The sequence below is a fragment of the Sturnus vulgaris genome, chromosome 18 (assembly GCF_052056855.1).
Source record: "Sturnus vulgaris isolate bStuVul1 chromosome 18, bStuVul1.hap1, whole genome shotgun sequence".
NCBI classification, from domain to species: Eukaryota; Metazoa; Chordata; class Aves; order Passeriformes; family Sturnidae; genus Sturnus; species Sturnus vulgaris.
The window spans coordinates 4,720,231-4,747,760 of record NC_142260.1 but is presented as its reverse complement, the minus strand read 5'-3'; the positions used below and the strand labels follow the sequence as shown (position 1 = coordinate 4,747,760).

The following is a 27,530-nucleotide window of genomic DNA, read 5'->3' as shown; positions in this document are numbered from 1 at the left end:
AGACACCGGTTTGGAGAATTTGCGCCGCTGGGGCAGATCCCACGGAGATGGTACACGCGGGGGACACACGATTCTCGGGACAGACCCCACCGGGACGGCCGCCCCGGCCCCGCCCCGGTCCCGCCCGTCCTTGTCGCGGCTGCTGACGCCAGGGGCGGCCCCGCGCCCGCCCCGCCCCCCCCGCCGGACTAACTTCCATTTTAGGTGCGGGAGCGGCGCGGGCGCACGGCGGGAGCCGACCGACCCCGCGCTCCGCACACACCGCCCCGCGCCGTCCGGCGGGACCCGGCCTGACCCGCGCCGCCGCCCCGGGCGCCCGCGTCGCCTCTCGCCTCGCCGCCGCGGCGGGACCCGCGGAGCGGAGCGGGCCGGGCGGCCGTGCCGCCGCCGCGGGGCGGGACCGCCCCCCCTCGCCCGGCCGCCAAGGAGCCCGGCCACGGTGAGTCCCGATCGCGGCGTCCGTGCCGCTGCGCAGGGGGCAGAGGGGAGGGAGCGGGGCCGGTGCGGGCCGGCGCCTGCCGGGCGCCGCACGCCCCCGCGGCGGCGGCGGGGCGGGCCGGGCCGGTCTTCGCCCGGCGGGGCCAAATCGGGGCTTGGCCGCGCTCTCCTGCCGGGGCCGGTCGGTACCGGGCCCCGGGAGCCCCGTCCTGCCCGAGAGCCTGTGCCAGGCGCGGCCGCGCCCCGCGGGACCGGTGGGGTGGCGGGGCCCGGCCCTGGCGGGGGCGCTGGCGGCGCCCGGGAGCCCACGGGGAGCGACACAAAGGCGGCTGGGCCGGGCGGCCGCCCCGCTCCCCGCCCGGGGCCGCCGCCGCTCGCCCTGCCCGGAACAAAGGCGGCCCGTGTGCCAGCTTCCCGCGGCCGGCACCGGCGGGCTCCCCCGCCCGAGGGCGGGGATCGGGGCTGGGTCCCCCCGGCAGGGTCTCGGCCGACGCACGGCCCGGCACTCCAGCTCTGCGTCCAGCGCCCAGTTCGGCTCTGCCGGTCTGCGCAGGGGCTCCTCGCCCGGTGTGTCGTTCGCCTGCGCCTTTGTTCTGGCGGGGAAGGGGCCGGTGTGCCCGGGGGGGTCAAGTGTGCGGGTGGGGCTGCGGCTCCTCCTAATGGAATCGCTCTGAGCTTCAAAACAGCCCGACAGGCCCGTCTGCCCGAGTTCACAAGCGACACCGAAACGCTCCCCGAGAAGGCAGGACGGTCCCGGAGCCGGTCTCGGGGGTCTGCCCAGCCACCGGTTCGTTCTGAGTCTCCCTTGGCCACACTGTCATTTAGCGACAGCCTGGCTGCCTCCTCGCTATCCGGCGCTCATCGTGCCTTCTCCGGTGACCTTCCCTGGCATCGCTTCCCCCTGCACCGTGGGCATTCCTATGCCTCCTCGGAGCGTTGCAGAGAGGAGACTTAGCTTGGGTGAGAAAGTTTGGGTGCCTCTCAGTCATGAGGGCTGCTGGCATCTGCGAGGCACCCGCGGGCTGGCAGAAGGGAGGTGGGGCACCTCCGTTATGGCCCTGGGCTTTGGGCGAGGGAGCTTGGACAACAAAGCTTCCTCTGATTGTTGGAGAGAGGGGTGGACCTCCTGGAGTGCCTCCCTCCCTCTCCAAGGGCTCCGTGCCCTTGCCCTTCCACCGAGCCGGTGACGATGGGGTGTTATCTGGGGGGGCTTGGGCTGTCCTGTGACTAGCAGGAGCTGGAGGCTCCTGTCCCAGGGTTGTGGCACCCTTGTAGCACCCAGGCTTCTGCCCAGCTCCCGGTGAGCCAGAGAGGAGCATCTCAAGGCATGGAGCTTTGTGATGGTATTAAACTGCAGCTACCTGTGGTTTTGCTGATGCCCTCTCTGTGCTGCACAGATGCTTTTGGACTTGATTGTCTGGGTCTTTGGTGTGGAGAATTGAGCTTGTCCTCAGCTTTGCAGGTGTGCTGGGGTCATGTAAGCCATGCTCACAGCTTGTGTTTGAAGTTGCCACTTCTGTGCCCTCTCTCTTGGATGTGGCAAGGTGGGGTCAGTGGCTGGCTGGCGACTCCCAGGCTCCTGCCTCTGCTGGGGCTCCTGCCAATGGAGCAGGGCAATGTTCCCCAGGAAAATTGTTAGCCATCTTCCCCAGGGTTACCTTGTCTCCTCCATCCTGCTCCCAGGGTTTTCTTGAGGCAGGTTCTTTACTTGTTGGTGTTTGCTCGTGCTCTATAAACAGCAAAAAGGCAGTTTTTAAGGATCTGCTGTTCTCCTTGGCTGAGTTTGGCTGGACTCTTGAGTGTGCAGATGACTGTCCTTTGCCGTATGCAGCATTGCTGGAATCTCGGAACCTTCCTGGAAGCGGTGGGAGGATGAAAGCGCTCACTCAGTGGAGCGTGCTGGGCTTGCCTGGGCTGCCGCAGAGGGGTGAGCCTCCTCCCTTCCGACGAGGAGGTCAGGGCCTGATCACTGTGGTTGAGGAGCCCTTGAGGCCATCCCTTCCCTAAAGATGGGCTGGGAGTCAGATGAATGGTCCAGCCCAGACCGCGGAGCCTGCGTCTGTCCCTGGATTGCCTCTCATCTCTTCCCTCCTCCAGCCTCTGGCACGGAGATAAGACCTTGGCCCATTGTATCTGCTGTGGAGGTGGCTTTAGGACATCCAGAAAATAATAGTGTGGCTTGGATCGTGCCTGGAAGGCTATTGGCTTCTCGAAATAGCTTACCAGTGTCTGTGGCCTTAGGGGGAGAGTGCTGGGTAAAGCTCTTGGTTTCCCTTCCCAACAACCCCTCATAACTGTCTCTCATTTACTGCTGGCAAGGACAGAGCCCTTTCCCAAGACTGTGGTGATGCTGTCTCCAGGGAAGTATAGAGCTCTCCTGGCTCTGAACACTCGTGTCTCTGCAGTGCCCTGGCTGTGTCCCATCCCTGCTGCGCTGACTGACAGAGAAGCGGAACCTGGAGCTGGTATGGGTCAATAGAAGACAACAGGTGTTGTCTGGATGTGATGACAAAACCCGAACCTGGGCAATTCAGGCACTCCTTCGTGTGTGACACAGGGCTTGGCCAGTGGAGGAGGTTGTCCTCTGGCACGGAGTTCAGGAATGTGCCTCAGCACTAGGCTGTCGGAAAGGGGTTGGATTTACGGGCTGTCGACCAAAGTCCTCGAGTTCTCCGAGGTGGCCATAACCTCCTCTTTGCTTTATATCATCTGAGAAGGCTGTTTGGGAGAGGAAATGATTTCTTAGAGCCAGTTCTTGTGCTGGAAACCCCCAGCAGCAGGCTGATGAGTCCATCCAGCTCCTGCCTGTCTTGTGCTTGTTGCTAATCCACCTTCCTTCCTTCCAGGAAGGCTGCTTGTGTTGGTTTGGCACAGGAATGCCTGTCTCTCTGCCCTGTCCAGTGACTGCTGCATGCAGGGCCTGACCTCTGGATTAATGTGCTCTCTTGTGTTGCTGTGTGCCCTCAGCCTGTTGGGGGGCTTCGGGGTGGTATTGGGTGTGGTGTGATCCTCCTGTTTCCCTTTGCCTGTGGAGGAAGCAACTTTTCCCTGTGAGGAATACTGCTTCCTTATGGTGGCCTGTGCAAGGAGGAGTGAGATGAGGTGGCTGTGCTGGGTGTGGGGGGCAAACCAGTGACTAAGGAGCACAAGCTGCCAGGCATGGTGCCAGGATGGGCCAACCTTTAACCAGGGTGCCTGTCACCTCTGCTTTTGTCTGCTCTTCCCAACCTGGAGCAGTTCCTGATCAGAGGTTGGCAGTGGGACATCTGCCATGTGTGGACCTTGGACTGAGGTGGGAACAACTGGTCCCTGCTGCCCAGCCCTCCACGCCAGCTCCTGCTGCATTGAGGGAGATGTGCTTCCCTGCCAGGGGCTGCTGACAGGAGTGGTGGGTGCCCAGGAACTTGTGCCAGTGTCCCTAACCTCATGCTGCAGGTCCACGGTGACTTTGCACTGCAGACCTCTTACCCACTGCAGGAATGCTTGTGCAGGCCTGAGAACCTGAGCCAGGCTTACCCTGTGTTGGATTTTAGCAAGTCTGTGCCCAGATGTTTGTACTGATGGGACAGGGAATTTCTGCTGTGGTACCAGTCTTGGTGGGGTGCTTGTCCAGGTGTGCCTGGCTTTCCAGCACAAACAGGGAAGGGTCCAGGGAAATTGAGGTAGAGTCCAAGCCCTGGGAAGAGCTCTCCTATAGCCTGGCCATGGTGGTGGTGGAATCATCTGCCGCTCCAGGGCTTGTATGGGATGCCCCTGGGTGGGCTGGGTTGGTGGCAGCAGCGTGCTGGGCTCATGTGTGTGAGGGCAGGAGCTGTTCCCGTACATCCATCCTGGCCATTACTGCTACTGTTCCTCTGGGCGTTGGCTCTGGTGACAGCAAATGCTGCTCAAAGTTCACTGGCCCTCCTGGGCACACCTGAGCTGTACCTGCCACTGCTGGGTCCCTGAGGGCTGGGCTGTGGGCACCAGGCATGGGGAGAAAGCAGCCAGAGCATGAGGGAGTGGGCAATGGGAGGGCAGCTCTCTTCTCCCCTTGTCTCCTACAGCTTTTGCAACTGTGAATGCACCTCCTGCATAGGAGAGTGGTTACCTGGGGGAGGGAGCAAGGTGGCCCCATGTGTGAGAGTTGGATGGCCTTGGACTGGATGAATATGGGGAACTGGTTCCCGCCCAGTCCAGAAGGAGGAAGGCGTCTCACTGTCCCCAGACGATGCGTTTTCCTCTCACCCCCATCTCATGTGGCGCTGGGGCTGCGGTGTTCCGAGAAGAGCCCCTGGCTCTCTCAGCTGCTTCCCGGTGCTCCCAGTCCCGGCCCAGTCAGAAAGGGAAGGCGGTGGTGCTGGGCTGTATGTGGGTATCTGCTGTGGGAGGGAGTGAGTGAGTGAGTGAGTGAGTGTGTGTAACTGCAAAGACGAGTTTTTCCGACCTGGAAGGGTGGGTCACTGGGGGTGTTTGCATGCTGCTGGCAGGCCCCTTGCCCAGTGGAGTAACACATTCCTGCGAGCATGTTGCTGCATGCAGGGCTGCTGCTTGCCATGCTTGGCTTGGCTGCAGGCAGGCCGGCTCACGCCGGGGGGAGAGATGTTGTCCCCCTCCTGCTCACTGGGGTCTGAGGGGGAGGAGGTGGAGAGGCCAGAGTGTTTCTGGGAGAAATCCTCTCATGTGGGGAGCCTGCCTTCTCCAGGTTGGCTTTGTGTCATCCTTACTTTCTCTTCTCTTTTTTGTCTGCTTTTACCTCCAGGACACACTGGTGTGGCAGAGCCACCTGCTCTCCCCAGGTTCTGTCCCCAGCAGCTGGCTGTGGTGGAAAACCACTCACTTCCCTTCTCCATTCTTCTTTCAGCAGCAAGAGGAGCCGCCCTGTGAAGGGCAGGTGGATGGGCCTGCAGAGCAAACTCTGGCAGCAATGAGAGCTCTGAGGGGACTCATGTTTGTCTTCCCAGGGGTGTCCTGTCCTGCCTTCAGGAGCCTTGGCAGCCCCACAGTGTTGGGGAGATCTGAGGGAGTTGTGCAGACAAGGAGATGAGGTGTGTGAGGGAGGCTGGAGAGCCGGCTTAGGGGGCAGATGTTGCACTGGGGTCGTGGTGTTGGTGCTGCTGTAGCTCTGCAGGTAACCAGCCCATCTCTGGGGCATGGTGGGCACAGCGAGAGCCTTTTGGGGTTGAAAAACGACATCTTCCACCCTCTCCTCATAGGATGCTCCCAGACTGGACAGGAATGTGGTAGCACTATGAGTGAGGAACCCTCGGATGTGTTCCCTGGAGGCAGACTGCTTCCAGCAAGCTGGAAGGCCAGGCATCTCGTCTCCTGGGTGGGCCATGCTGACCTCCTGGCTGGCACAGCTGGCTGAGGCTGGGCTGGTGGTGTTGCCCATGCCTGGCATTCCCAGCCTGGTTCCAGATCGTCTGCATGCCGGCCAGGGGCAGTGGGGAGTGGCCCTTGGCAGGACGTCGTGTTTAGAAACTTGCAGGAAAGGGAAGCCACGATGTCATCTCCCGTCTGACCAGGAAGCGCAGGTTTCCTTCCCTCCGGCTCGCACAGGAGCCTGGGAAGGTGTTTCTCAGTGAGAGAGATGGGGGTGCAATCAGTTTGGGCAGCGGGCTAGGCTAGGATGGAGTCCTGCTGGCCCTCCGTCCTGTTTGTCTCTTGCCGCTCTATGTGAGCGCTGGCTCCTGCCAGCCTGTGTGTGCACTGTGTGCGGCCTTGGAGTGCTCTGGGGGGCTTGCTGTCACCCTGCTGCAGCACCCCCTTTCCCCACCTCCAGCTGTGATTCACTGCCTGGCTCTTGCCTGATGCTTCTGCAGTGGCTTTCCTTCACCCATTCATTACGGCTCTTGGCAGGGCCCTCGGAGCCATCTCCAGCAGATGCACGCGTGCAATTAGAGAGCCGGGCACCTGATGAGGTCATGCCGAGCGAGCGGAGCTGGTGCCGGGGCGTTCAGCCCAGCCCTGCGTGGTTTGTGCTCTGACTCAGCCCGTGGTCGCTTTACCTGCTCGGGGAGTCCGGGCTGGCTGGGGTGAGGGGGGGCAGGGGGTCCCACTCCTCCTGGGCGGCTCCCTCAGGCCGGCTTGGCTTAATCTCGGCAATTCCCTCCTGGCCACTCCCTCACCAAATGCTACTTCACCTGTTTGCTCAGCATGGGGAGGGGAGGGTGTCTCCTCTGGAAGAGGGAAGGGTGCCCTGTCTGCCTCAGGGGTACCCGGGTACCCTTTGGGTGGGGAGGCCCTACGTGGGGTTGCTGGGAAGGCTGGGGGTCCCTGTCTCCTGCCCTTCTCCCCACTCCTGGTCACGGTTCCTTGGTGACTTGCTCTTGCTGGAAAGGCAGATAGTGCTGGCTGCCCCCAGTGGTGCAGGTCCTGTGCCGGTGCTAGTGAGATTCCCCTGTGCTTCCAGGCCCTGCTCCTTTGTCCGCTGGTTTGAGCAGGGTCTGGAAGCCAGGACTGGTTCCTGGGGCTGCAGGTGCAGGACAGGAAATGATCTCAAGTGGCTTCCTTGGGAAGAGGGCTGTGGGAAGGGCAACGGTCCCAAATCCGTGTGTCCGGGTGCTGGGCTGGCACAGGTAGGTGCAGGTGCTTGTGCCTGTGGCCTGAAGAAGGGAGGCTGCCCCTAATCCTGCTGGGAATGCTGGCCACCAGACTGCGGCCTCTCTGCTTGGGCACAGCCAGCAGTACTTGTAGTGTACAGCTCTGGAGTAGCTCATGTGCCCCTGGGATGGAGAGCCAGAAGAGCAGTTTCCCATATCTGCCATGCCCTCGGCTTGGGGAGGCAGGCTCGGGTCTCACTGAGGGGACTTTGCTCCCTGGACTCTGCCAATATGGCCCTTATCTCTGGTGTGTTTGTTTTCCCTGCGGGAGAGAGGCAGCTGAATGGGAAAGTTGAGCCCGGCAGAGGGTGGGGGGACGGGTGAAGGGCAGGGACATTGGTGTGGCTGGAGCCTGGGGGGCCGCGTTGACCTTCAGCCCAGCGCCAGCGTCCACTGAGCCTTGTGGCCGTGAGGACAGCTCATATCCCCCCTCGAGGTGGCCACTGTTCCTTGGGTCAAGCAGGGGGCTGCCCTGCAATCCCACCTGCTCGCCTCGGGGCGCGGTGGCAGAGCCGGGGGGCTGCTGCCTCCCCCTGCCCGGGAGCCGCTGGGGTGAAGCAGAAGCCCGCTGGCTTGCCGGAGCGTGGCCTGTCCCGGGAATGCTCTGGCCCCATTCCCAGAATTCGGCGCTGGGTGTTTGTTTGCTGCTGCGCCCCCGAGGTCTGGTGCTACTGTGACAGGAAGCGGGGACGCCGGGGGGAGGGAGGCCGGCCGCCGGCTGGGGATGTGCCTGTGAAATCCCTTTGTCCCTGCCGAGCGCTCAGCTGCGAATTCCCACAGCGAGGAGAGAGCCGCCTTTGTGCTGCTGCAGGGCTCCCGACATGTGAATCTCCTGGGCCTGGGGGTGTGAGCCGTGGAGCTGGTGCAGAGGGGTGGCAGGGACCCTGCCTGCTACTTGTCCCCAGGGTGGGGACCCTCGCAGCGGTGTCCCGTGGCAGCAGGGCTGCTGAGGTGTCCGTGGGCAGTGGGGTGCAGCAGGATGTTGCTGGCAGGGAGGCTCCGGCCCTGTGGCCATCCCGTTTGGGGGCTGCGGGTGGACAGAGCCTCTGCCTGGAGCCCAGCGCCTTGGCTGCCCTCCTGCGGCCCTCTCCTCCCTGCAAATGCCGAGGGAACCTCATCTCCCTTCCTCTCGCCATGGTGCTCCATCCAGGCAGTGCAGAGGGTCGGCAGCTTCCCGACTCTCCTAGAGGGAACGAGCTCATGGCATACTGTGTCCTGGCTGTGCTCGGAGAGGGGCGAGTGGCCCCCGGCGTGCCTGGGAGGGACAGCTGCCCCGCCGCAGGATTGCTGGCATTCCAGCAGAACAATTCCAGCTCTCCACAGCTGACCCTGCACTGCTCCGTGCTCGGCTGCCTCACTCTTGGTCTTGCTGGGGTGGCACCGGCCCGGTGACCTCAGCACAGCCAGGGACAGATCCCTTCCCCAGGGGATCGCCCGTGTTTCACAACCGCCGGCTGTGTCCAGACCCGTCCTGCAGACCCGATCGGTATCTCCGTTCTCGGCCCCCTGCCCTTGCTGAGGGGAAGATCCACGCTCCTGCTTCCTCCCCTCCAGCCCCACCCTGTCCTTATCGCTCCCTCCTCATCCTGCTCCCTGGCTGCCGGCCCGCTGCCTTATAAGGTGCGATCTGCGCCCGGCTTGCATCTCCAGGTGACTCCCCTCTCCGAAGGGAGGCTTTCCCAACCCATCCTGGCTACGTGGCCATCATCCCTGGCACTGGGGGCGGCAGGTGAGGTAGGCCAGGTGGCGATCCCGCTGCCAGTCCAACCAGTTGGGTGTGAAGGGCGGAGGAGGAGCGGCTCCCTGCCTGTCCCAGCCCGCGGCGCCACTCCTGGGTGTTCACCCGCCGGGCTCCTGCCGTGACCGGCACCCGGGGCACGGCTCCCCCCGGGGAAGGTGGGGCTGGGCCGGAGCAGGCAGGCACTCAAGGCAGTGTCCAACCTGCTGCCGGAGCAGCCCTTTCCTGGCCACCTGCCAGCCTGCCCAAAGTCCACTGTGCTCTGTGACCTGCCAGCAGGAAGAGCCCTCCTGGGGGCCAGGGAGGCAGCTGAAGCCCAGGGCAGGAGGTGGGAAAACCTCTCCCCTGATGTAAGATCTGGCAGGGCCAGGGTAGGCTGGGGAGTGGGAGCAAGGTGCCTCACCTGGCAGCAAAGATGTATCAGCCTAGGCAGGGGTCCCTCAAGGGAGGGCTGCTCTGAGGTGATGGCTGTGGGCACCTTCCTGCCTCTGGGGTTGGGAGAGAAACAGCCAAAACTCTCTTTCACCTGCACAGGGATATGGGATCTGCTGCCCACCATCAGCTGTACTGCTTCCCCCCATGGCCTGAGGGCCATGGGTGCTCTGAGCTTAGACACAGGAGCAGGTGAGCCTGGGCCTATAGTCTCCCCTGCCATGTCCTGCTGCTTCAGCCATGCTGAGGTCTAAGAGTTGATGTGTGTGCCTGGACCCTGTGCTTGGCGTGGGGAAAGATGCCAAGGATGCCGACTCATTTATTTTTTAGGTAATTGAGACTGACCAGAAGCCTGTGGTGAATTAGCAGGGCTGTGAGCCCGTGCAGAGCAAGTGCACTGCAAGCGCTCGGACAATTGCAGGCTTGAATTATTGATGGCGTTTCTGTTTTTCCTAAGTGCATCATGATAGGCAGCTGGGACCAGGAGAATTTGTTACTTCCTTTCTCTCTCAGGGATGGGGTCTGATGCTGAGAGCTTTCAGAGAGCGAGCAGCCAGTTGGCTCTCCTCAGGCCCTGGGGCTGAGACAGAAAGGGCAGTTATTGGAGTGGAGCTGGGGACTGTGTTGCAAAATTCCTCAGGAAGCGCATCCCTCTTTGTCAGCCTGGCAGGTGGGTCTGGCCCAGGAGTCCCACAGGGGCTCAGCCAGCCTGGATGAGAGGCTGGGTCCGTCCTGGCTCTGATGGAGCTGGAGAAGGGCTTTCCTTGTGCTTCACAGTGTGGGGGGCTGCCCAGGGTGTCTGGCCATGGTGACAAATCTTGCCATGTGCTGGACAGGTGTCTGGGGGTCCCAAACAAGCAGTGAAGCTGTGTGAAGGTCTGGGACGTGGCAGACAGAGATGATGCAGTTCTGTTCGCCCTCCCTGGTGACAGCAGGACTATGGCAGTGAGAACCTGGTGTGTCCCTTAGCAGGGTGCTGAGGCAGGGATGATGTGGCAGAGGAGATTCTGACTTTGTAGGTGCTTGGGTTGAACTTTGCCCAAAGTGTTCTGTGCTGAGGCAGCAGCCTTAGTCCCAGGGATCCCAAGACCTTTGGGTGGCAGTTCTCCAGGGACTTGGGGCATGGAGCAGGGCTGGAGCAGATTGTTGGAAGAATCCACATAGAGGACTGTGCCAGAGATTGCCTTTATTGCTGCGGTGTTGCCTGTCAAATCTCCAGCCTGAGTCTTATCTGCCAGATCTTGTCCATTTTCCCTAGCCTGTAGAGGACAATTCCCCATCTGCTGGCTTGGTCTGGGCCCCAGGGTTAATCTTTCCGTGGCAGACTTCAGGAAAACACTCCTGGTTGGGAGCCTTCAAGGGCTGGACTCCATCCTCCTGCAGAGGAGGGTGCAGGTGAACTAGGTGGGTATGTCTGTGGTTTGGCCCTGGAAATTTATTTTTCCAGGCAAAGGATTTGCTCTATGGAAAGGCAGTTTTGCTGGAGAAGCTGGGGTGAGAGGTTTTGAAAGAATCTGCCATGTCACAGCTGGCTGTAGCAGAAGAGCTGTGGAGGGTTCAGGGTTTGGGGTTCCTGTCCAGCTGTGTCCAAGCCTTTATCCAGATGGGAAGATTGTGGTGGGGAAGCTCCATGTACACAGGTGGGCTCACAGCTGTGTCCTGGCCAGCAAGTGGGCTTTGCTCCCGAGGTTCTGTGACATCTCACCAGTGGACCCGCTCTGACTTTGGGATCCGTGGGCACAGCACAGGGTGGGGTTAGTGCCAGGAAGTTGGGAGATAAGGCCAGCGGGATTTAGGTGTGAATCTTCCTGGGTCGCTGCATTGTTCCCTGGGGTCCCGATTGCTGCGGGGAAAGAGAGGATTCTGCCCCTGGGGTGAAGCTTTGTCCTTAGGCTCTTTGGTTTGCCCTGAACTGAGCCAGCTGAAATATTTTTGGCTTGCTGGGGTTTTTAAGTAACGGGTGTGTCAGCAAGTGCCTCTCTCATGATGAAAAGGCTTTCATGAGCCATCCTCAAAGCCGGTCAGGGTCTGGCTCTGGAAGAATGCTCTGTAGTTGGATCTTCAGAGGCTGGGGGGGAGGAGGGAGGGAATGGGCGCAAAGCGATCCCTGGAATTTCACCCTTGCGGGTTCCTGTGTACTTGGCTCTGCACTGTCACGAGTAGCTCACTGGCTGGAGGGAGCAGGATGCATAGCTGAGGCTCTCCCCTTCCTGCCCTCCCTGTCTGATTCTGGAGATGGCCACCGAGTGCCCGAGATGGCCACTGAGTCCCCCAGATGGCATTGGGACATGCAAGGGGCCTTATCCCTGAATGTGGGGCAGGTTCCTCACAGCTGAGGGGTGTAGGGCCGAGTTTGGGGTTTATGTGCCAAACCCAGGGAATGGCTGTGCTCCAGCCGGGATGGTGCTGGCTGTGTCTGCGGGGACAGCTCTTGCTGACCTCTCTGGACCTGGCACTGCCTCTCTGTAATTATGTCTTTAATCCCAGATCGATGAAGACAATGGCTGGAACGAGGGTAGAGGGAGCTGGTCTGTCCTGGTGGTGGAGGGAAAACGGGAGAGACCCCGTTCTGCTGGCACTTCTTGCACATCATGGAGCTGTGTTCAGTGCTCAGGGTAGGAACGACAGCTGTGTTCGCCGTGCAGCCTCTCGACACTGAGTCTCTCTGCTTAACATGGCCTGATCCTGCTGGGAGACCCTCAGGTGGCCCCTTCTTGAGCATCCATTGGAGCCGGAGGGTGAGGGACCTGTCCTCTTCCTTCCCCTGCTGTTGTGTTTACTCCCTGTGGAAGGGACGGGAAGGAAACAGCCTCACAGCTGCTCTGGCCCCTTATCTGGGGCCCTGACAGCCCTGCAACTTTCATTGTTAGTGTCCATGTTTCCCAGCCCCATTCCCAGGGAACAGAGGTGGGGATTTGAGGCTGGGGGTGTCCCTGTGGGGGCTGTATGCCATGTGGGACCAAGGGGGAATCTCCTGTCCGTGCTTCCCACAGAGCCAGACCCTGCTAGTCTATATCTGCTCCAAGCATGATCCTCTTCATGATACCAGACCAGCCAAGTCTCTCTTTGGACTCGGGGAGCTGCCTCTGCCCTCCTGTGTCCTAATCTTCCTCTTCTGCATCGGGACTGTTGAGGGCTGGACAGGGAGCACAGCTGCTTGGAAAGGCGCTGTTGTGGAGGATCACTTCTCCACAGGGGGTTGTTCCCCTCTTCTAAAGAGTTTGCTGAAATACCACTCTGGAAACAACAAGACAGGGGGACTGCTGGCTGGGATTTTGGATGCTGCAGTTTCATAGGGTGTTTGGAGTGGTAGGACTGCTCTGTGTCCTGCTGAACAACACTGAGATGTGGCAAGGAGCTGCTCCCCTTACATCAGGGAGCCTTGGAAAGGCTGAGGATCTGTGTCTCTGCTTAAAACGGGTGGTAGCTCACTAGAGATAGGGAGTGTCACTCAGGGATGAGAGTTGGGATGTGTCAGCACTGTTCTGGGAGGCACCAAGCCTCTCCTTTGGAGAATCCTACAAATCCATAGGGCAGATGATCATTAAGGGTCAGACCCATTTCCATACAAAGCTCGGGGAGCCGATCTGTTGGAAAAGCCTCAGGGACTACCTGTTGCAAGGTGGGAGGGGTGGAAAGCTCCGTGCATGAGCCAGGCGTCCTGTCTGGGAGCCTCCAAAAGGTTGTTTGGGCTCCGGAGGGTGGTGGGCTGCTCTTCCTGGGATTCACAGCTGGGCCAAGTGTGCCACAGCTCCTTCTCCTGCTGGGCACCATGTGGGCAGGAGTAGAGCAACTGGATTTTTTTATTGATCAAGGCAGATGACAGAGTGGCAGTGACCAGATGGTGGAACGCGTTGTGGGTGCCTTCCAGAGCACTTGGAAAACATCCACCGTGCATGGCTGGGCTCCGTTGCGGCAGTGCCACCGTGGCTGACATGCGCCTGTACCCGAGGGAGGCTTTGGGGAGCAGAGCCACAGGAGTGGGGAGGGGTTTGACAGATCAGAAGACTTTACTGAGCTGCTGTGCACAAGCGTTTGCTGCAGGCTGGGTCTAGAGGGGCTGCAGGAGGTGGTGGGAACAGGAATTCTGTGCCTGCGTGAGCTCTCGGCCCCAGGTCGTCCTTATCGGCCCTCTGGGGCGGTGGCACCGGGGAGTGGAGTGGGCAGAGCCGGTGCTGGAGACCGTGGGAAAGCAGCTTCTGTGCTGCTTGCCCGGCTTGAGCGAGTCCTCACATGCCTGCCATGACTGCAGAGCTTTGGGAAAACCTCTTGGGCTTGCAGGGACTCGGCCGGGCTGCGCGGGAGGGGTGCAAGGCTGAGCCCTGGCCGCTCCTCTCTCCCTCTGCCGTTTCTGCCGTCGGTGGGAACAGTGAGGGGTGCTGCAGTCTCCGAGGAGCTGAGGGGCTGTTGTGGGAGCAGCGCCGCGTTTGCCACCCCACCGGCCCTTCCAGACCCATCCCTCAGAGGGGAGGGGGTGGGAGAGAGGCGCCCGTTTCCCAGTTCCGTGCCTGCCCTACCTCCTGTTGAGGGGTTCTTGTGTGTGATTTTGACCTGCTCCCGCTGTCCCTGCAGCTCTCTTCCCTCCTGCTTCCTCACTGTGGTGGCTGGGCTGTTTCTCCCATGACTCTCTGCGTCTAGACCTGGCTGTCCCGTGCCTTTGCCAATCAAACCTGAGCTTCCTCCTCTGACAGGTCTGTATGGAAGAATATTGCCTTTCTGTACCAAAATGTTGATTGTGGCTCACTTGCTGTTCTCCTTTGGGTGGGAGTGTTGGAGGGGTGCAGGCCGAAGCCCATCCCCAGGTCTGTGGGCTGAGGATCCCTGGAGGGAGAGCCCTGGTGGATAACTGGAGGGTGGTGAGTTTTGGCAGCAGTCAGAGGGACTCATGGGATCCTCTTTAGGGGGATCCCATCACATTCCATCCTCTTCCTGGCTCGGAAGGAGCTGTGGAGCCAGGGCTGTCTCCCCATCTCTTAACACACCAGGGAGGAGGGAGCAAATAAGTGACATGGCCCTCTCCCTCCGCCCTTCCCTGGAGGAAGCAGTAGGATGTGGGTCACTTCTCATTCTTCAGGAGCGTCCCCTGCCCCACCCCAGGGACATGCCCTCCCCTCCTGCACTGCCTGCCTGCAGCTTTTCCTGGTCCATGAGGTTTACTCCCTCAGCCCACAGCAGCTCTTCTGAACCAGGCTCAGCCCCAGCTGTTTGCTGTGCTGGGGGGACCTTCTGTCCCCACAGTTCCACTTTTCCAAGCTTTAACGCTGGGGCAGTTTGCATCTGAGTCCTGCTCCAGGACCCTCTTGCCAGCTCTCTGGTGATGGGTGGGAGCGGGTGTTAATGCCATATGATTTTTTTTTTTTTTTTCCTGTTCTGAAAATCTGTCTTAATGAAATCAGTCTCTTCTGACCGCTCTTCTCTCCTCCTTTCCTCCCCCAAAATCATGTGCAGTGAAGAGAGGGGCTCCTGCCCTTCTGGGTCATTTTTCCCACCCTCACCTTGACACCAAGCCGCCTCTGCTTGTGCCTCCCCGTGCCCCCCGCCCTGCCCACCCTGGGCACCCGTCACCCATGGACGACTCGGAAGTGGAGTCGACCGCCAGCATCCTTGCCTCTGTCAAGGAGCAGGAGGCACAGTTCGAGAAGCTGACCCGGGCCCTGGAGGAGGAACGGCGCCATGTCTCGGCCCAGCTGGAGCGAGTCCGGGTCTCCCCACAGGACGCCGGCCCGGGCTTGGCCAACGGCACGCTCACCCGGCGGCACCAGGTAAAACACCCCCTCACCAGAGGGGCGTGCGCAGGCTCCTGGAGCCCCAGAGCTGCCTCCCCTCAGCCCTCCTTGGATATGGGAGGTGGAGGAGGGCCCGGCTGTTCTTGTGGTACTGGTGCACTGGAGTCGGTCTGGGGGTGTGCAGATTTCCCTTGGCAGACAGCCTTCAGGAGAGGAGGTGACAGCCTGGAGGGTCTTGCTGCCAGGTTGGCTCTGCTCTGGTTTTGGGAAGGTCAGAGGTTGGCTGTGCTCAGTTCCAGGGCATCTCTGCTCCCATCCTGCTCGGCTGCTTGGAGGGCAGCTGAAATGCTGAGGCTGGGGTGTGTGTGTGTCTCCCTTTGTGTGTGACAAATCCCTGGAGTCTGTCTGTCCCCACATGGCCAAACCAGGGCTGGGGGAGATCTTCTCTACAGGGCTGGAAATGTGGTTTCATTTGCCTTGGCTTGAGGCGTCTCCTCACTTTCTCAGGCTCAGTCTTGCAGAGGGGTGCTCGGAGGGCTGGTGTGTGGTGGTGTGCAGGAGCCAGGTTCCTTTCCGGCTGTGGAAGGTGGTGGTGCCAGGAGGGACCTGTGGGGCAGGGTGGACAGAGGCAGAGTTCAAGTGTCAAACAGCAGCACCCTGCAATCGGCCACCACACGGTTCTCTCAGGCCCAGGGGGGCCTCTGGGGTCACTGGTGGCTCCTGCGCCAGGAGATGTGGAAAGTGTCCAGGGCCCTGCTGGGGAGCAGGGAAGGGTCGTGGCTGTTCCATCAGGAGAGCTGGGATGTCGGGATGTCTCCTCTGACTCTTGACCAGGCTGGCCTAGAGGAGATTTGCTGCACATGGCACAGACTCCCAAGGAGTGTGTTCCTCTGCTGGGGGCTCCCGTGGGGTGCATGGTGGGTTTCTCTGTCAGATGCATGAGATGGGCTGCTCAGGGCCCTGCAGGGGAGTGAGGATGGCTATGTGGCAGATCGGTGTAGTAACGGGCCTGCTGCCCTGCTGTGTTTCAGAACGGACGTTTCCTGGGCGATGCTGACCTGGAAAGGCAGAAATATTCAGATCTGAAGCTCAACGGGCCACAGGTAGGGGGAGCTCAGCCCTGTGGCTGTGGGCAGCCTGCTTGCTGTGGGAGGGTGCAGGACCATGCCCCAGTGTCCCCATTCCAGCTGGGAGAGGGTGGTTTGGGCTCCTCATGTGGCCATCCTGGCTTAAAAGGTACGATCTTCCAAAAGGTACCAGGGTTCCCTGTGAAGAAAGATCTCTTGTCCAACTTACACCAGGAAGACCTAGATCAGTGGCAGGGCCTGACTGCCTGTCATTTTCTCTCCTCAGGACCACAGCCACCTCTTGTACAGCACAATCCCCAGGATGCAGGACCCGGGCCAGATTGTGGAGGAGACGTACACCATGGAGGAGGACCCAGAAGGGGCCATGTCAGTCGTGTCTGTGGAGACATCAGATGACGGGACAACTCGGCGTACAGAGACCACGGTGCGGGCCTGGGGACACCATGGAGGGACAGGGCATGGTGGGGGACCCTGGTGGCTGGGTGCTGTGCCAGGAGCTGAAACAGGGTGTGAGATGTACCTGAAGTAAAGTGCTGGGCTGGAAGGGGAATCCAAGGACACAGGGACATAGTGGGTGTCCTCATGTGAGCGTGCCCTGCACGTGTGTTCCAGGTGAAGAAAGTGGTGAAGACTGTGACCACCCGGACGGTGCAGCAGGTGCCGGTGGGGCCTGACGGCCTGCCTTTGGAGACATCCCCCGTCACCAGCAACTACGTCCAGACCATGGACAGGAACTTCCGCAAGAACGGCAACGGGGGCCCCGGCAGCTACCTGGGCCAGGCGGGCACGGCCACCCTCCCTCGCAACTACCACTACCCCGACGGCTACGGCCGCCCCTACGAGGACGGGTACCCGGGCAGCGACCACAGCTACGGCAGCCTGTCCCGCGTCACCCGCATCGACGAGCGCTACCGCCCCTCCATGGACACCTATCGGGCCCCCAGCCGCCAGGACATCTACGGCCCCCAGCCCCAGGTGCGTGTTGGGGGCAGCAACATGGACCTCAACCATTTCCACCCCGAGCCTTATGGCCTGGAGGATGACCAGCGCAGCGTGGGCTTTGAAGATGTGGACTACGGGCTGATGTCTGACTATGGCACGGCCAGGAGGGCGGGGACCCCGTCTGATGCTCGGCGGCGGCTCAGGTACGTGGCAGGAGGCTCTGGGGTGCTCTGGGGTCCCTTGAACTTTACTGTCCTTGGAGGAAGGAGGACCATGGACGCAACACTGTGAGCTGAGTCACACGTGGCTCACACAGGAGAAAACTTTCATCCGCTTCTAATTGTCTGCTTAATTGGTGGTTAAACCTGGATGCTAATTGAGCTGGTCGTCCTGCAGCCAGGAGTTCCAGTGGGCAGCTGGATGTAGCTCCAGGCCCTTCTCTCTGTTGCCACCAGGGCTGTGTGTGTGCTGCAGTGTGGCATATCCCTCTGGGAGTGGTGCCCGTGTGGGTTGTGTCAGGAGCAGCTGCCGTCCCATGATTGTGCTCTCCCTGAGCCAAGAGCAGCCCCGGGAAGGGGAGCTTAGCCCAGGCTGGGGTGAGCAGGGCTCGGCCCCACAGTGCCCCAGGAGTGTTCCTGCACAGCCCGACCCTGCTGCAGGGCAAGGCGGGAGAAGCTGCTCAACCTGTTTGGCAGCAGCAGCAGCTTCTCCCCCTTGTGTGTCTGTGGTGATGGCGGCTCCTCCAGTTTGCTGGCTGTGCTGCCCTCGGAGGCCAGAGCAGAGTCCTGGTGGTCCTTCCTGCCTTGCCAGGCATTCAGGTTGTCACCTGCCTGAGGCCGTGACTCCTGCCCATCAGTCTCTTGTGGCAGCCATCCCTGCACAAGTGCTACTTCCTGCTCTGCTCCTGGCTGGGCTGTCAGCAGGGCTTGGGCAGGTGCTGGGGAATGGCTCTAGGGGTGGTGAGCTAGCAGTGGAATGAGGGGCAGAGCCAGAGTCCTGGAGATGGGGAAGGGTCTGTGTCAGCACCTCCTGAGTGCCCTGTCTGCCCAGGCAGACAGGTAAGGCTCAGTTCAGGAGGCCTGAGCTTCTGGGACATAAAACAAAAAGAGACTTGGGGGAAAGGAGGCTCTTACCAGCCCCTGTGGAGATCTGCCCAATCCAGGTGCATGCTATAAATCCATGGTAGCTCCTGGCTGCCGGAGGGACTGAAGGAGCAGTTTTGTCTGTCCTTGTGGCTGGTGCCAGCACAAGTGCTTCTGGGCTGTGGTGAACCAGTCAGGGCAGTTGCTCACCCAGATGGATTTGCTCAGCCCCCTCACTTTGTGCTGGCTGGAGAAGGGCAAGAAGGGCTGCTCCAGTCTTCTCTCTCCTTGGCAGCCCGGGACAAGCCAGTGTTGGCAGTTTTGAGCACATGGCCATCAGGTCTCATCCCTCAGGGAGCATCTTGGGCAGAAGGGGTTACACAGGTGTGTCCAACCCCTGGCTGCTTGTCCAGATAGTGACTCTGGCTTGTGTACTTTCCGTGGGCTGTGTCCTGGGTGGCCTTTGAGATCATGAGCCCTCTCTGCTGTGGAGAAAGGTGTCTGTGCTCCTGCTCCTCCATGTCCTGGAGGAGGGGGTTACAGGAGTCAAGTGCAATAGCTGCGGCCAGGTGGGAGACTGGAAGATGTGGGTCACATAGAGGCAGAAGGTCAGCTCTGTTGGAGTTGCAGGAATGGCTCAGGGTATGAAAGATGGGTTGGTGGGCCCCTGAGCCAGCTCTCCCTCTCCCCGGGCAGGGCGATAAAGATCACAGCAATCTGTGGAATTCAGGCGCTGTTGAACTTGGCTTGTCCCCCACCTTCTCAGTTACTGTCCACACTGGCTGCCCAGCTCACAGGAATGGGAACAGGGAGAGCAGCGTCCCCTGCCTCAGAGGTGTTTGTCTTGAGCAGGAGCCTGGCTGTTAACGACTTCCTTCGGGGGGGCAGCTCGCCAGGCACGCGGAGCCGAAGGAGCGCCTCGAGCCGCGGGACGCCGTGCGTGCTGGCTGCCATCGGCATCCAGCCCCTGCTCTGGGGCTCTTGTCAGAGCTGCCTCTCTGCAGGGAAGGAGGGAAGGGGCTCCTTCCCATTCCCTGCCAGCCTCATCTTGCCTGGAGGGGATTCAGCACCACGGGTGGTGGGATCCTCCACAATTGCAGGGTGGGATCCAGCACCATGGTGGGACAGAGCTCCCTTTCGGGGAGCACGAGTCTTGGCACAGGAGTGGGATCAGCTGCCAGCCGTGTTGGCAAGTGTCAGTGGCTGCGTCTCGCTCCAGCCTTGTGCTGCTGCTGCTCCTGAGCAGCTCTGAGCTGCCAGGCATGGGGCATGTCCCCACTGGGACCTGCTGGAAGCCAGCCTGGCAGCCCTCTGCCACACCACGACAGTGCCACAGTGCCCAGGGGTTGTGTGACTGTGGAAGTGGCTCTAAAGCTGATTGCTTGGGCAAATCCTGTACCAGAGGTTGTAGGAAGGAAAGTGGTGGCAGCAGCAGGACCTGCCACCATCCTTATCAGGATACTCAGGACCTGGAGCTGCCTGTTCCTGATCTAGGAACTCTGGAGGTGGCTGAGCAGCCCCTGGGGCAGGTGTGAGCTGGAGTGGAGGTAGAAGCCTCTCCTTGGATGTTGTTTGAATGTCCTCGGTGCCCTGGCACAGCAGGGGTGACCGAGCTGTCTCCTCCCATCCCTTTCTGTTGGAAATACTGGATTCCTCTGCCTGGGTGGGGGAAGAATTATAGTGCCAGTGACTGCAAAAATGGGAGAATCTGGGATTTGAGAGGTGTATGTTCTGGGAATGTGAAATGTCAGTTTGGCATGTGGGGCAGTAGTTACACTTTAAACTTCTATGTGCTTGTTTGGGCTCATTCCCAGTGCTGCCAATCCGTGGATGAGCTGTCCCTGGCCAGGGCAGAGGTCTGGGACCATGGCTCCTCCCCAGGCCTGCCTCGGGAGCCACGAGGTTGATCCCTGGAGCCTGTGTGTCTCTTGGTGCCCAAATCGACCTGTCCCCAGGGCAGCAGCGCACCTTATCTGTGGAGCTGGCTCTTGCCTGTGCCCCAGGGCTGGCTCCTGCCTCTGCAGGGGTCAGAGACCAAGATCCAGCTTCATCCCTTCTGGTGGGCTGGAAGGGGCACTGCCTCCCCCAGGTCCAGGACTGTGCTCAGATGCCCTCTGCCTTCTCTCCTAGGAGTTATGAAGACATGCTGGTGGATGAAGTGGCCCCCGACCGGTACTACTGGGCCCCGCTGGCCCAGCACGAGCGGGGCAGCCTGGCCAGCCTGGACAGCCTGCGGAAAGGCGGCCCGGCCCCGGGGAACTGGCGCCAGCCGGAGCTGCCAGAGGTCATAGCCATGCTGAGCTTCCGGCTGGACGCTGTCAAGTCCAACGCAGCCGCCTACCTGCAGCACCTGTGCTACCGCAACGACAAGGTGAAGACGGAGGTGCGCCGGCTGAAGGGCATCCCCGTGCTCGTGGGGCTGCTGGATCACCCCAAGAAGGAGGTGCACTACGGCGCCTGTGGAGCTCTCAAGAACATCTCCTTCGGCAAGGACCAGGATAACAAGATCGCCATCAAGAACTGTGACGGGGTGCCCGCTCTGGTGCGCCTGCTGCGCAAGGCCCACGACATGGACCTCACCGAGGTCATCACAGGTAGTGGCTCCAGGGAGGGCTGGTCCCTGGGGTGGGCTCTGTGGTCAGGGTTCAAGCACTCACCTTCCACTTGTGGCGTTGCAGGGACGCTGTGGAACCTGTCCTCGCACGACTCCATCAAGATGGCCATCGTGGATCACGCACTACATGCCCTGACCGATGAGGTGATCATTCCCCGCTCCGGCTGGGAGCGGGAGCCCAATGAGGATTCCAAACCCCGCCATATAGAGTGGGAGTCAGTGCTCACCAACACCGCTGGCTGCCTTAGGTATGGATCTGGCAGAGCACTGGCCTGGGTTTGGGCTGCAGCACTCCTTCTGGGCTGTTCCTGGCAGGCTGTTTCAGAGGACTGTGGAGCAGCTGCTCTTGTAAGACAGCTGCTGGTGGTGCAGACCTTGAGTTTGGAGGCATTTACCCTCAGTGAGGGGAGCTGCAAGGAGCTCTTTTCTCTCTTGAGCCCTGCGGGGTGTGGGCTGCCCCTCGCCTGCCCTCAGCTGTCTCTCCCATGATGGTTCTCTTCTGCCTGCCAGGAATGTGAGCTCAGAGAGGAGCGAGGCCCGTCGGAAGCTGCGGGAATGTGACGGGCTGGTGGACGCCCTGATCTACATCGTGCAGTCTGAGATCGGCCAGAAGGACTTGGACAGCAAGGTACCACAGCAGGACTGGTGTTGGGAAAGGGAGAGCCTGTGAGGGGTGCACTGGGCACTGTTGGACCAGGAGGTGTCTGGCACTCAGCCTGCAGTTTGGGGTAGGAATGTTGGCCTCCCAGCAGGGGCCTGGTTGTGTCACTCATCCCCACACCATTGTCCCCTGGCTCAGGGCTTCCCGACCAGCCTGGATAAGGTTTCTGCTTGAATGTTCCTTGAGCTTTAAGCTGAAGGCTGGGCTGGGCCCTTGCTTACCTGTAGTGCTGCTCCCAGTCTCTCAGTCAGACACTCTGGTTCTCTCCCCAGCTGGTGGAGAACTGTGTGTGCCTGCTGAGGAACCTGTCCTACCAAGTCCACCGCGAGATCCCCCATGCCGAGCGCTACCAGGAGACGCCGCTTGTCCCTGCCAACAACGCTGGGCCCCACAACGCCAGCTGCTTTGGGGCCAAGAAAGGCAAAGGTTCGTGTGCCAGCAGCAGCAGGGAAAGGAGGGAGGGGAACAGAGACAGGTCTTGAGGGTGGTCTGGGGTCTTTGTGCTCCTACTTGGGCATCTCGTGTGAAGCCTGAAGGGCAGCTTTCTCTGGTGATGCAGTGGTCCCTGCTTCTCTGGCTCTGGGAGCTATTGCTTGGCTTGCCCAAAGCATTTGACACAAGCTGTGGTGGGTGTCTGTGGTGGTGGGATGGTGACGGATATGTGTCCACTAATTCCACGCTTTCCCTTTTCTCCCGTGTTGCCCCTTCCCCTTCCCTTTGCTTTCTTGCCAAATGATCTGCCCCATGATGCTGTCGGCACTTCTCTCCTCCTGCCTCCCCTCTCTCCTGTCCTTCTGTCCACCTCACCAATAGACGAGTGGTTCTCCAGAGGTGAGTGCGCTCTTGGTTTTACTTTGTCCGTGGTTTAATTGGGTGCTTTCTCCAGCTCTCTTTACCCCCCTCCCTAGCTGGGCGCATTCTGCCTGCAGTGTGGCTAATACCCCCAATATCCCCTCCTGCGACACGCTGGTCGCTTGGCTTCAGCTCGCCTCTGGGCTTATTCCTGCAAGTGGCAAAGAGCTGTTGGGCCGAGGCGGGTGGGGAGAGGAGGAGTCTGACGCCTCTCCACTTGCCTTTTGAAGGTAAAAAGCTCCCAGAAGACTCTGGTGCCGACACAGTGGATTTTCCCAAAAGAACAACTCCAGCCAAAGGTATGCTCCTTGAGTGATTATGCAGGGCTTGGGTGTCAGGGCAGCTTTTGCCACAGCAGCCTGGGAGAGGAGAGAGTGAGAGGAGCTCTTTCCCATTGAAGTGAGCCTCTCCAATGGGCAGAAGTTTGGTTTGGAGCAGGAATGCCTAAGGGCCCGTTAAAATATGAGTTCTGCCAGTAGTTGAGAGGATCTTGTGCATGGATGAGGTCAGCGCTGCCTCAGGACAGGCTTCACAGGGAAATACTGCCCCAAGGGCTAAGGGACAGCACAGTGATGCAACCCTCTGCAGTGGTCTCTCACTTGCCAGCACAGTTGCCCTCTTGCCTGCTCTTCACTCTGGGGCACGGAGATTTAAAGCTAAAATCTCTGTCTTAAAGTGTTCCTCAGCCATGAGAATGAGGAAGGGTCATTCCCAGACGCCTCTGGGGACAAGTGTCTGACTGCATGTGAATCACAGCCCCTGACCAAGCAGTGGCTGGGGTTTCTGGTACCCTGGGGCAGCTTGGCTCTTTCTGTGCCAAGGATCCCACTCCCTGAAAGCTTGGCTAGAAGCTTCCAGCTTTGTCTGCCCAGCAGTGCCCCTTTGGATTAGGCAGATGCTAGCAGAACCCTTGGATAAACCCTTGTCCTCCTGGCAGGCTATGAGCTCCTCTTCCAGCCAGAGGTAGTGCGGATATACGTCTCCCTCCTGAAGGAAAGCAAGACTCCAGCTATCCTGGAGGCTTCAGCAGGAGCCATCCAGAACCTGTGCGCTGGCAGCTGGACGGTGAGTGCCCACGGAGGTGGCGGTGTGACAGGGAAGGGGACCTGGGAGCCAGCGGGGCTGGCAGCAGTGTCCCCAGCCCCAGGTGACACGGTGACCCTGTCCCTCCCCACAGTACGGCCGGTGCATCCGCTCAGCCCTGCGCCAGGAGAAGGGGCTCTCTGCCATCGCCGACCTCCTGACCCACGACAGCGAGCGCGTGGTCAAAGCGGCATCTGGGGCCCTGCGCAACCTGGCCGTGGACCTGCGCAACAAGGAGCTGATCGGTGAGCCTGGCACACTCCCTCTATCCGTGCGGGCTAGGCAGGAGCTTCCTCCTCTTGGCTGCTGGGGAATTATGTGGGCACAGTGTCAGCCCAGCCTCCGTCTGCTACCCTCACCCAGAGCAGAGAGTGCTGAACTCTGCAGAGAGGGACAGCAAAACGCATCACCTGTCAGTGGTTTTCCCTTCAGTCCTGTTCCCTGCTTGCTCACACCCAGCTCTTTATCCTTCCCAGGCAAACATGCCATCCCCAACCTAGTGAAGAACCTGCCTGGAGGCCAGCAAACCCCTGCCAAAAACCTCTCTGAGGACACAGTGGTGTCAATCCTCAACACCATCAATGAAGTGATTGTGGACAACCTCGAGGCGGCCAAAAAACTCCGGGAAACACAGGGGATCGAGAAGCTTGTGCTGATCAACAAATCTGGGTAGGCTCTGCTCACAGGATGATGGAAGGAGTGTAGAGGGGCTTCACTTTCTCCAGTTTCCCAAACATCTCTTCCTTTGCCTCTTTTTAGGAACCGCTCAGAGAGAGAAGTCCGGGCAGCCGCCCTCGTCTTGCAGACAGTCTGGGGCTATAAGGAGCTGCGGAAGCCCCTTGAGAAGGAAGGCTGGAAGAAGTCAGATTTCCAGGTGGGAGGATGTTCTTTGGTGACAAGGCGGGTAGGTGGGGTCCTGGGGCTTGGCAGTACTGGCCTGCAGCTCTTCACCTTGCTGGTGGCACTGGGCACCCACAGAGGTGGGTGCCAAAGGCCAGCAAGATGTCTCTGCTAGGAGCACTCTGTAAAGTGTCATGCCCTGTCCAACATGAGCGTGAGGCAGGAATTTTGTCACTCTGAGTGCTTCTGCGGCAGTATTGAAGGACAGAGTTCTCCCAAGCTCAGTTTCCTTCCCAAAAGCAGGGACTCCCCTTGCTGCTGGAGGGCCAGGCACTGCCCTGGTCCAGGCAGGCCCCCCCGTTCTGATGGGGGTGTAGTGGGGGCTTCAGCACCTTCTGGTTACTTTGGGTCCCTTACTCAAGGGCTGTGGGAGGGTTCCTGGATTTGTGCTGGTGCTGGAGAGGTGAGATATGTTGGTGAGGAAGAAGCCTCTGGGCCCAGGGTTTGAGTGGTCACTGTCTGTTCCTGTAGGTGAACCTGAGCAATGCCTCTCGGACCCAGGGAGGCAATGCCTTTGATGACAGCACCTTGCCTCTCATCGACAGGAACCAAAAAACAGGTACGTGTTTGCCTTCAGCACTTCTGCCCGCCATCATCTCTCTGCCTTGTGGGTACTCACGGCAGCTGGCGTTTGTCCCCCCCCTGCACTTCAGCTTTGGCTTCCCTGGCAGCCACAGCTGCTCACACAGGACCCTTAGTATGGGCCTTGGGTGGCTTTCCTGGCCATCAGAGCCCTCAGTTTGGGCCTTAGATGGCTTCTTGGAGCGGGCACTGTAGGTCCTGTGGTGTCCTTGGGTCACGCAGCTGCAGCTGGGCCTGGGCTCCCCCAGCTGGGGCAGGGAGCAGTTTTTCTGCAGCTCCTGGCTGCAGGAACTGTCCCTGATGTACTCTCCCATGCTTGTAGACAAGAAATCCTCCCGGGAGGAGATCCAGATGAGCAACATGGGACCAGGTAGGGACTCCCCCTCAGTGTGTGGGGAACAGGACAGAGTTCACATCTCCTGCGGGGGTGGTGCAGCCCCCCGTGGAGGTGACACGGTTCACTGACTGTCCCCTCTCCTGCTCCAGACAACTATTCCACACTCAACGAGAGGGACCACAGCAGGACGCTGGACCGATCCGGTGACCTGGGAGAGATGGAGCCGGGGAAAGCAGCGCCGTTGATGGTGAGTAGCTCTCTTTAACTCGGGAGGAGTGGGAGGGCTGCAGGAAATGCCACATCACTGTCCTGCCTGGCAGAGGAGAGCAGAGCTGGGTTCCCACAACTAACACCCCCCATGCCATGGCCCCTACTAACCCCATGTGTCTGCAGCAGGAGGAGGGGCAGGAGTCGCAGCCTGAGGTAGAGGAGGAGGAGGAAGATGCTGCTATTCCCTCCCCCATGTCGGTATGTCCCAAGGTGTCCTGCCCAATCTTACAGTGGTGACAGATCCTGCTGTGCTTTTAGGGGTGCTTGGTCAGCCAAATCCTGCTGCAATCATTGCTGCTGCAATCACTGGTGCCGTGATCCTGCCTCCGCCCTCACTCCCACTCCATCCTTAACACCTGTCTCCCTCTCTCTCTCCCCACAGCAGAAGATCTAGCTGGCCTCCCTGCCTCTGCTCCGTTTGGGTTGATAATATATTATATATATAAATATATAACTCTTCATGGTGGAATGGACCGACTTTTACCTTGTCTTATTGTTGGAATTTTGCTGGACTCTCTGTGCCAACCATCCAGCCAAATGCCTGGGCCGGGCCCCCAGGGCAGCCCGGGCCACTCAGTCTCCTCCGGGCCGCTGCACCTCCCTGTTCTGGGACACCACCACTGAGAACTCCTCCTCCCGTCCTCCACCACCTCCTTCCTCCTGAGAGTAAAACCTTCCTTCCTGACTCTGCCGGATCAGCCAGCGTGGATGCTGCACAAGGACTCGGATCTCTGCCTTGACCAGGAGCTGCCTTCTCTCCCACGCCTTCCCCCTGCTCCGAGGTGTCTTGCAGGGACAGGACTGGGACCTCACTTGCCGCCGCCTTGTTTTTGGTTTGGTTTTGTTGCCTATAGGATATATTTTTTTGTGCGGGATCACTCTTCAACCAGGGCCGTGGGGACAGCAGGAGCATCCCTCCTCCCTGAGGGCTGCAGGACCAGAGTCCAGGGGCTGGAGGCACAGGGGCCAGGGGAAGGAAAACCAGCAATAATGTCTCTTGCTTTGTTCTAGATGAGGCTTTGGGGGCATGGGAAGGGGGATCCAGCTCTGGATCCTGCAGAGGGGTCTGGATGGGGCCCTGGCTCCCACCCAGTGCCTGTGTGAGGAGGATCCTTCTGTGAGGAACGGGGTCAGTTCTGGGGCGTGGGCCAGGGTCCCCGCGGAGGGAGGAGATGCGGCAGGGTTTTGGGGAGAGCGGGCGGCTCGGGGCGCACTGCCGGGCACCTGGAGCCGGGATCCCGCGGCGCTGCCCCGCTGACTTTCTCTTGACACGTGCCTTTCTTTTGCCACTGTGAAATAGCTCTTTGAATCGTACTGTCCGGCTGCTTCCCTGGGAAAGGGGAGTTTCCTGGGCTTCCGGCAGGGCTGAGCTCTTCCCTTCCCCACTGGGAGCCTTACCTGTCTGCAGTGGGGCTGGGAGCCTGTTTTGGGGGGAGCCCAACCCCCCTGCCCTCGCTGAGAGGTTGTGGGGTGCTCATCTGCATCCTGGCCTGGGCTGCCACGGGAATTGGGATGTGCTGCTCCTCCTCCTCCTCTTGGCTGTGGTGCTGGGGCACATCCATGTGCTGTGATCTTTCGGGGGGCCCTGGGGCTCCCTGTGCAACTGGAAGCCTCTGTAGGAGGCTGCAAACTGGAGCAGGAGCCCTCCCAGCCCGGGGCTCCCCCCAGGGCGGGCTCCCAGGGCACGAGGAAATGGCAGGGGCAGAGCTGGTGCCTTGTTCCTGCCCCAGTTCCCCCCTAGCTCCGGCTGGGCCTGCCCTGCTTCCAGCCCCACCTCAGCTCGGTTGGGTTTTGTTCTGGGGTCTAACTCTTCTCTTTTCCTTTAAATATGTAAAACACTAATTCCTTTTTTAATTTTTAATTCCAAATGAACCAAAAAGACAGCATCCCCCTTCTCTCCTCCTTGGCCCTGGTGGGGAGGTGGGCCAAGGAGGTGGGGAGGGGGAAGCGCCAAGCCGTTCCTTGTCTGATTCCTGTGCACACTCTTGTAACGCTTTTAAAACAAAATGATTTTTTTATATAAATAAAGTTTTTAAAGTGTGATGTGTGCCTGCCCCTTCGGTGTTTCTGGCTTTGCTGCTGGACCCAGGTGCCTTTTCCAGGAGTGGTGCTGGTTTCCTTAGCCCCCAGAGGTGTCACTTTGTGACAAACCACGTGGTATTTCCCAGCCCTCGCACGTTGCCTTGCACCCTTGTCCCCAA

The 27,530-nt window shown here is 60.1% G+C and overlaps 1 protein-coding gene across 5 annotated transcripts; it reads left to right on the top strand.

Moving 5' to 3' along the window:
- Window positions 1-309: 309 nt before the first annotated feature.
- Window positions 310-27,372, top strand: CTNND1 (catenin delta 1). Of its 5 annotated transcripts, none has more exons than XM_088175275.1 (20): window positions 310-439; window positions 13,765-13,883; window positions 14,641-14,954; window positions 15,950-16,021; window positions 16,272-16,430; window positions 16,619-17,151; window positions 20,161-20,624; window positions 20,709-20,892; window positions 21,155-21,272; window positions 21,578-21,731; window positions 22,119-22,136; window positions 22,388-22,456; window positions 23,095-23,222; window positions 23,335-23,485; window positions 23,717-23,909; window positions 24,000-24,114; window positions 24,612-24,699; window positions 25,045-25,092; window positions 25,209-25,306; window positions 25,715-27,372. In XM_088175275.1, exons 3-20 carry the CDS (start codon window positions 14,760-14,762, stop codon window positions 25,721-25,723), a joined length of 2,796 nt encoding a protein of 931 aa, XP_088031401.1. In that variant the 5' UTR covers window positions 310-439; window positions 13,765-13,883; window positions 14,641-14,759; the 3' UTR covers window positions 25,724-27,372. The 5 variants fall into 5 exon arrangements, with proteins under 5 accessions (XP_088031401.1, XP_088031400.1, XP_088031399.1 ...); XM_088175274.1 differs by having other exon boundaries at window positions 25,712-27,372; XM_088175273.1 differs by lacking the exon at window positions 25,715-27,372 and having other exon boundaries at window positions 25,209-25,472.
- Window positions 27,373-27,530: the final 158 nt, after the last annotated feature.

Coding starts and splice junctions, on each gene's coding strand:
- CTNND1 (XM_088175273.1), top strand. CDS start 14,760: ATGGACGACTCGGAAGTGGAGTCGACCGCCAGCATCCTTGCCTCTGTC. Junction 20,625..20,708: donor CCTCACCGAGGTCATCACAG/GTAGTGGCTCCA, acceptor GTGGCGTTGCAG/GGACGCTGTGGAACCTGTCC. Junction 24,115..24,611: donor GGAAGAAGTCAGATTTCCAG/GTGGGAGGATGT, acceptor CTGTTCCTGTAG/GTGAACCTGAGCAATGCCTC.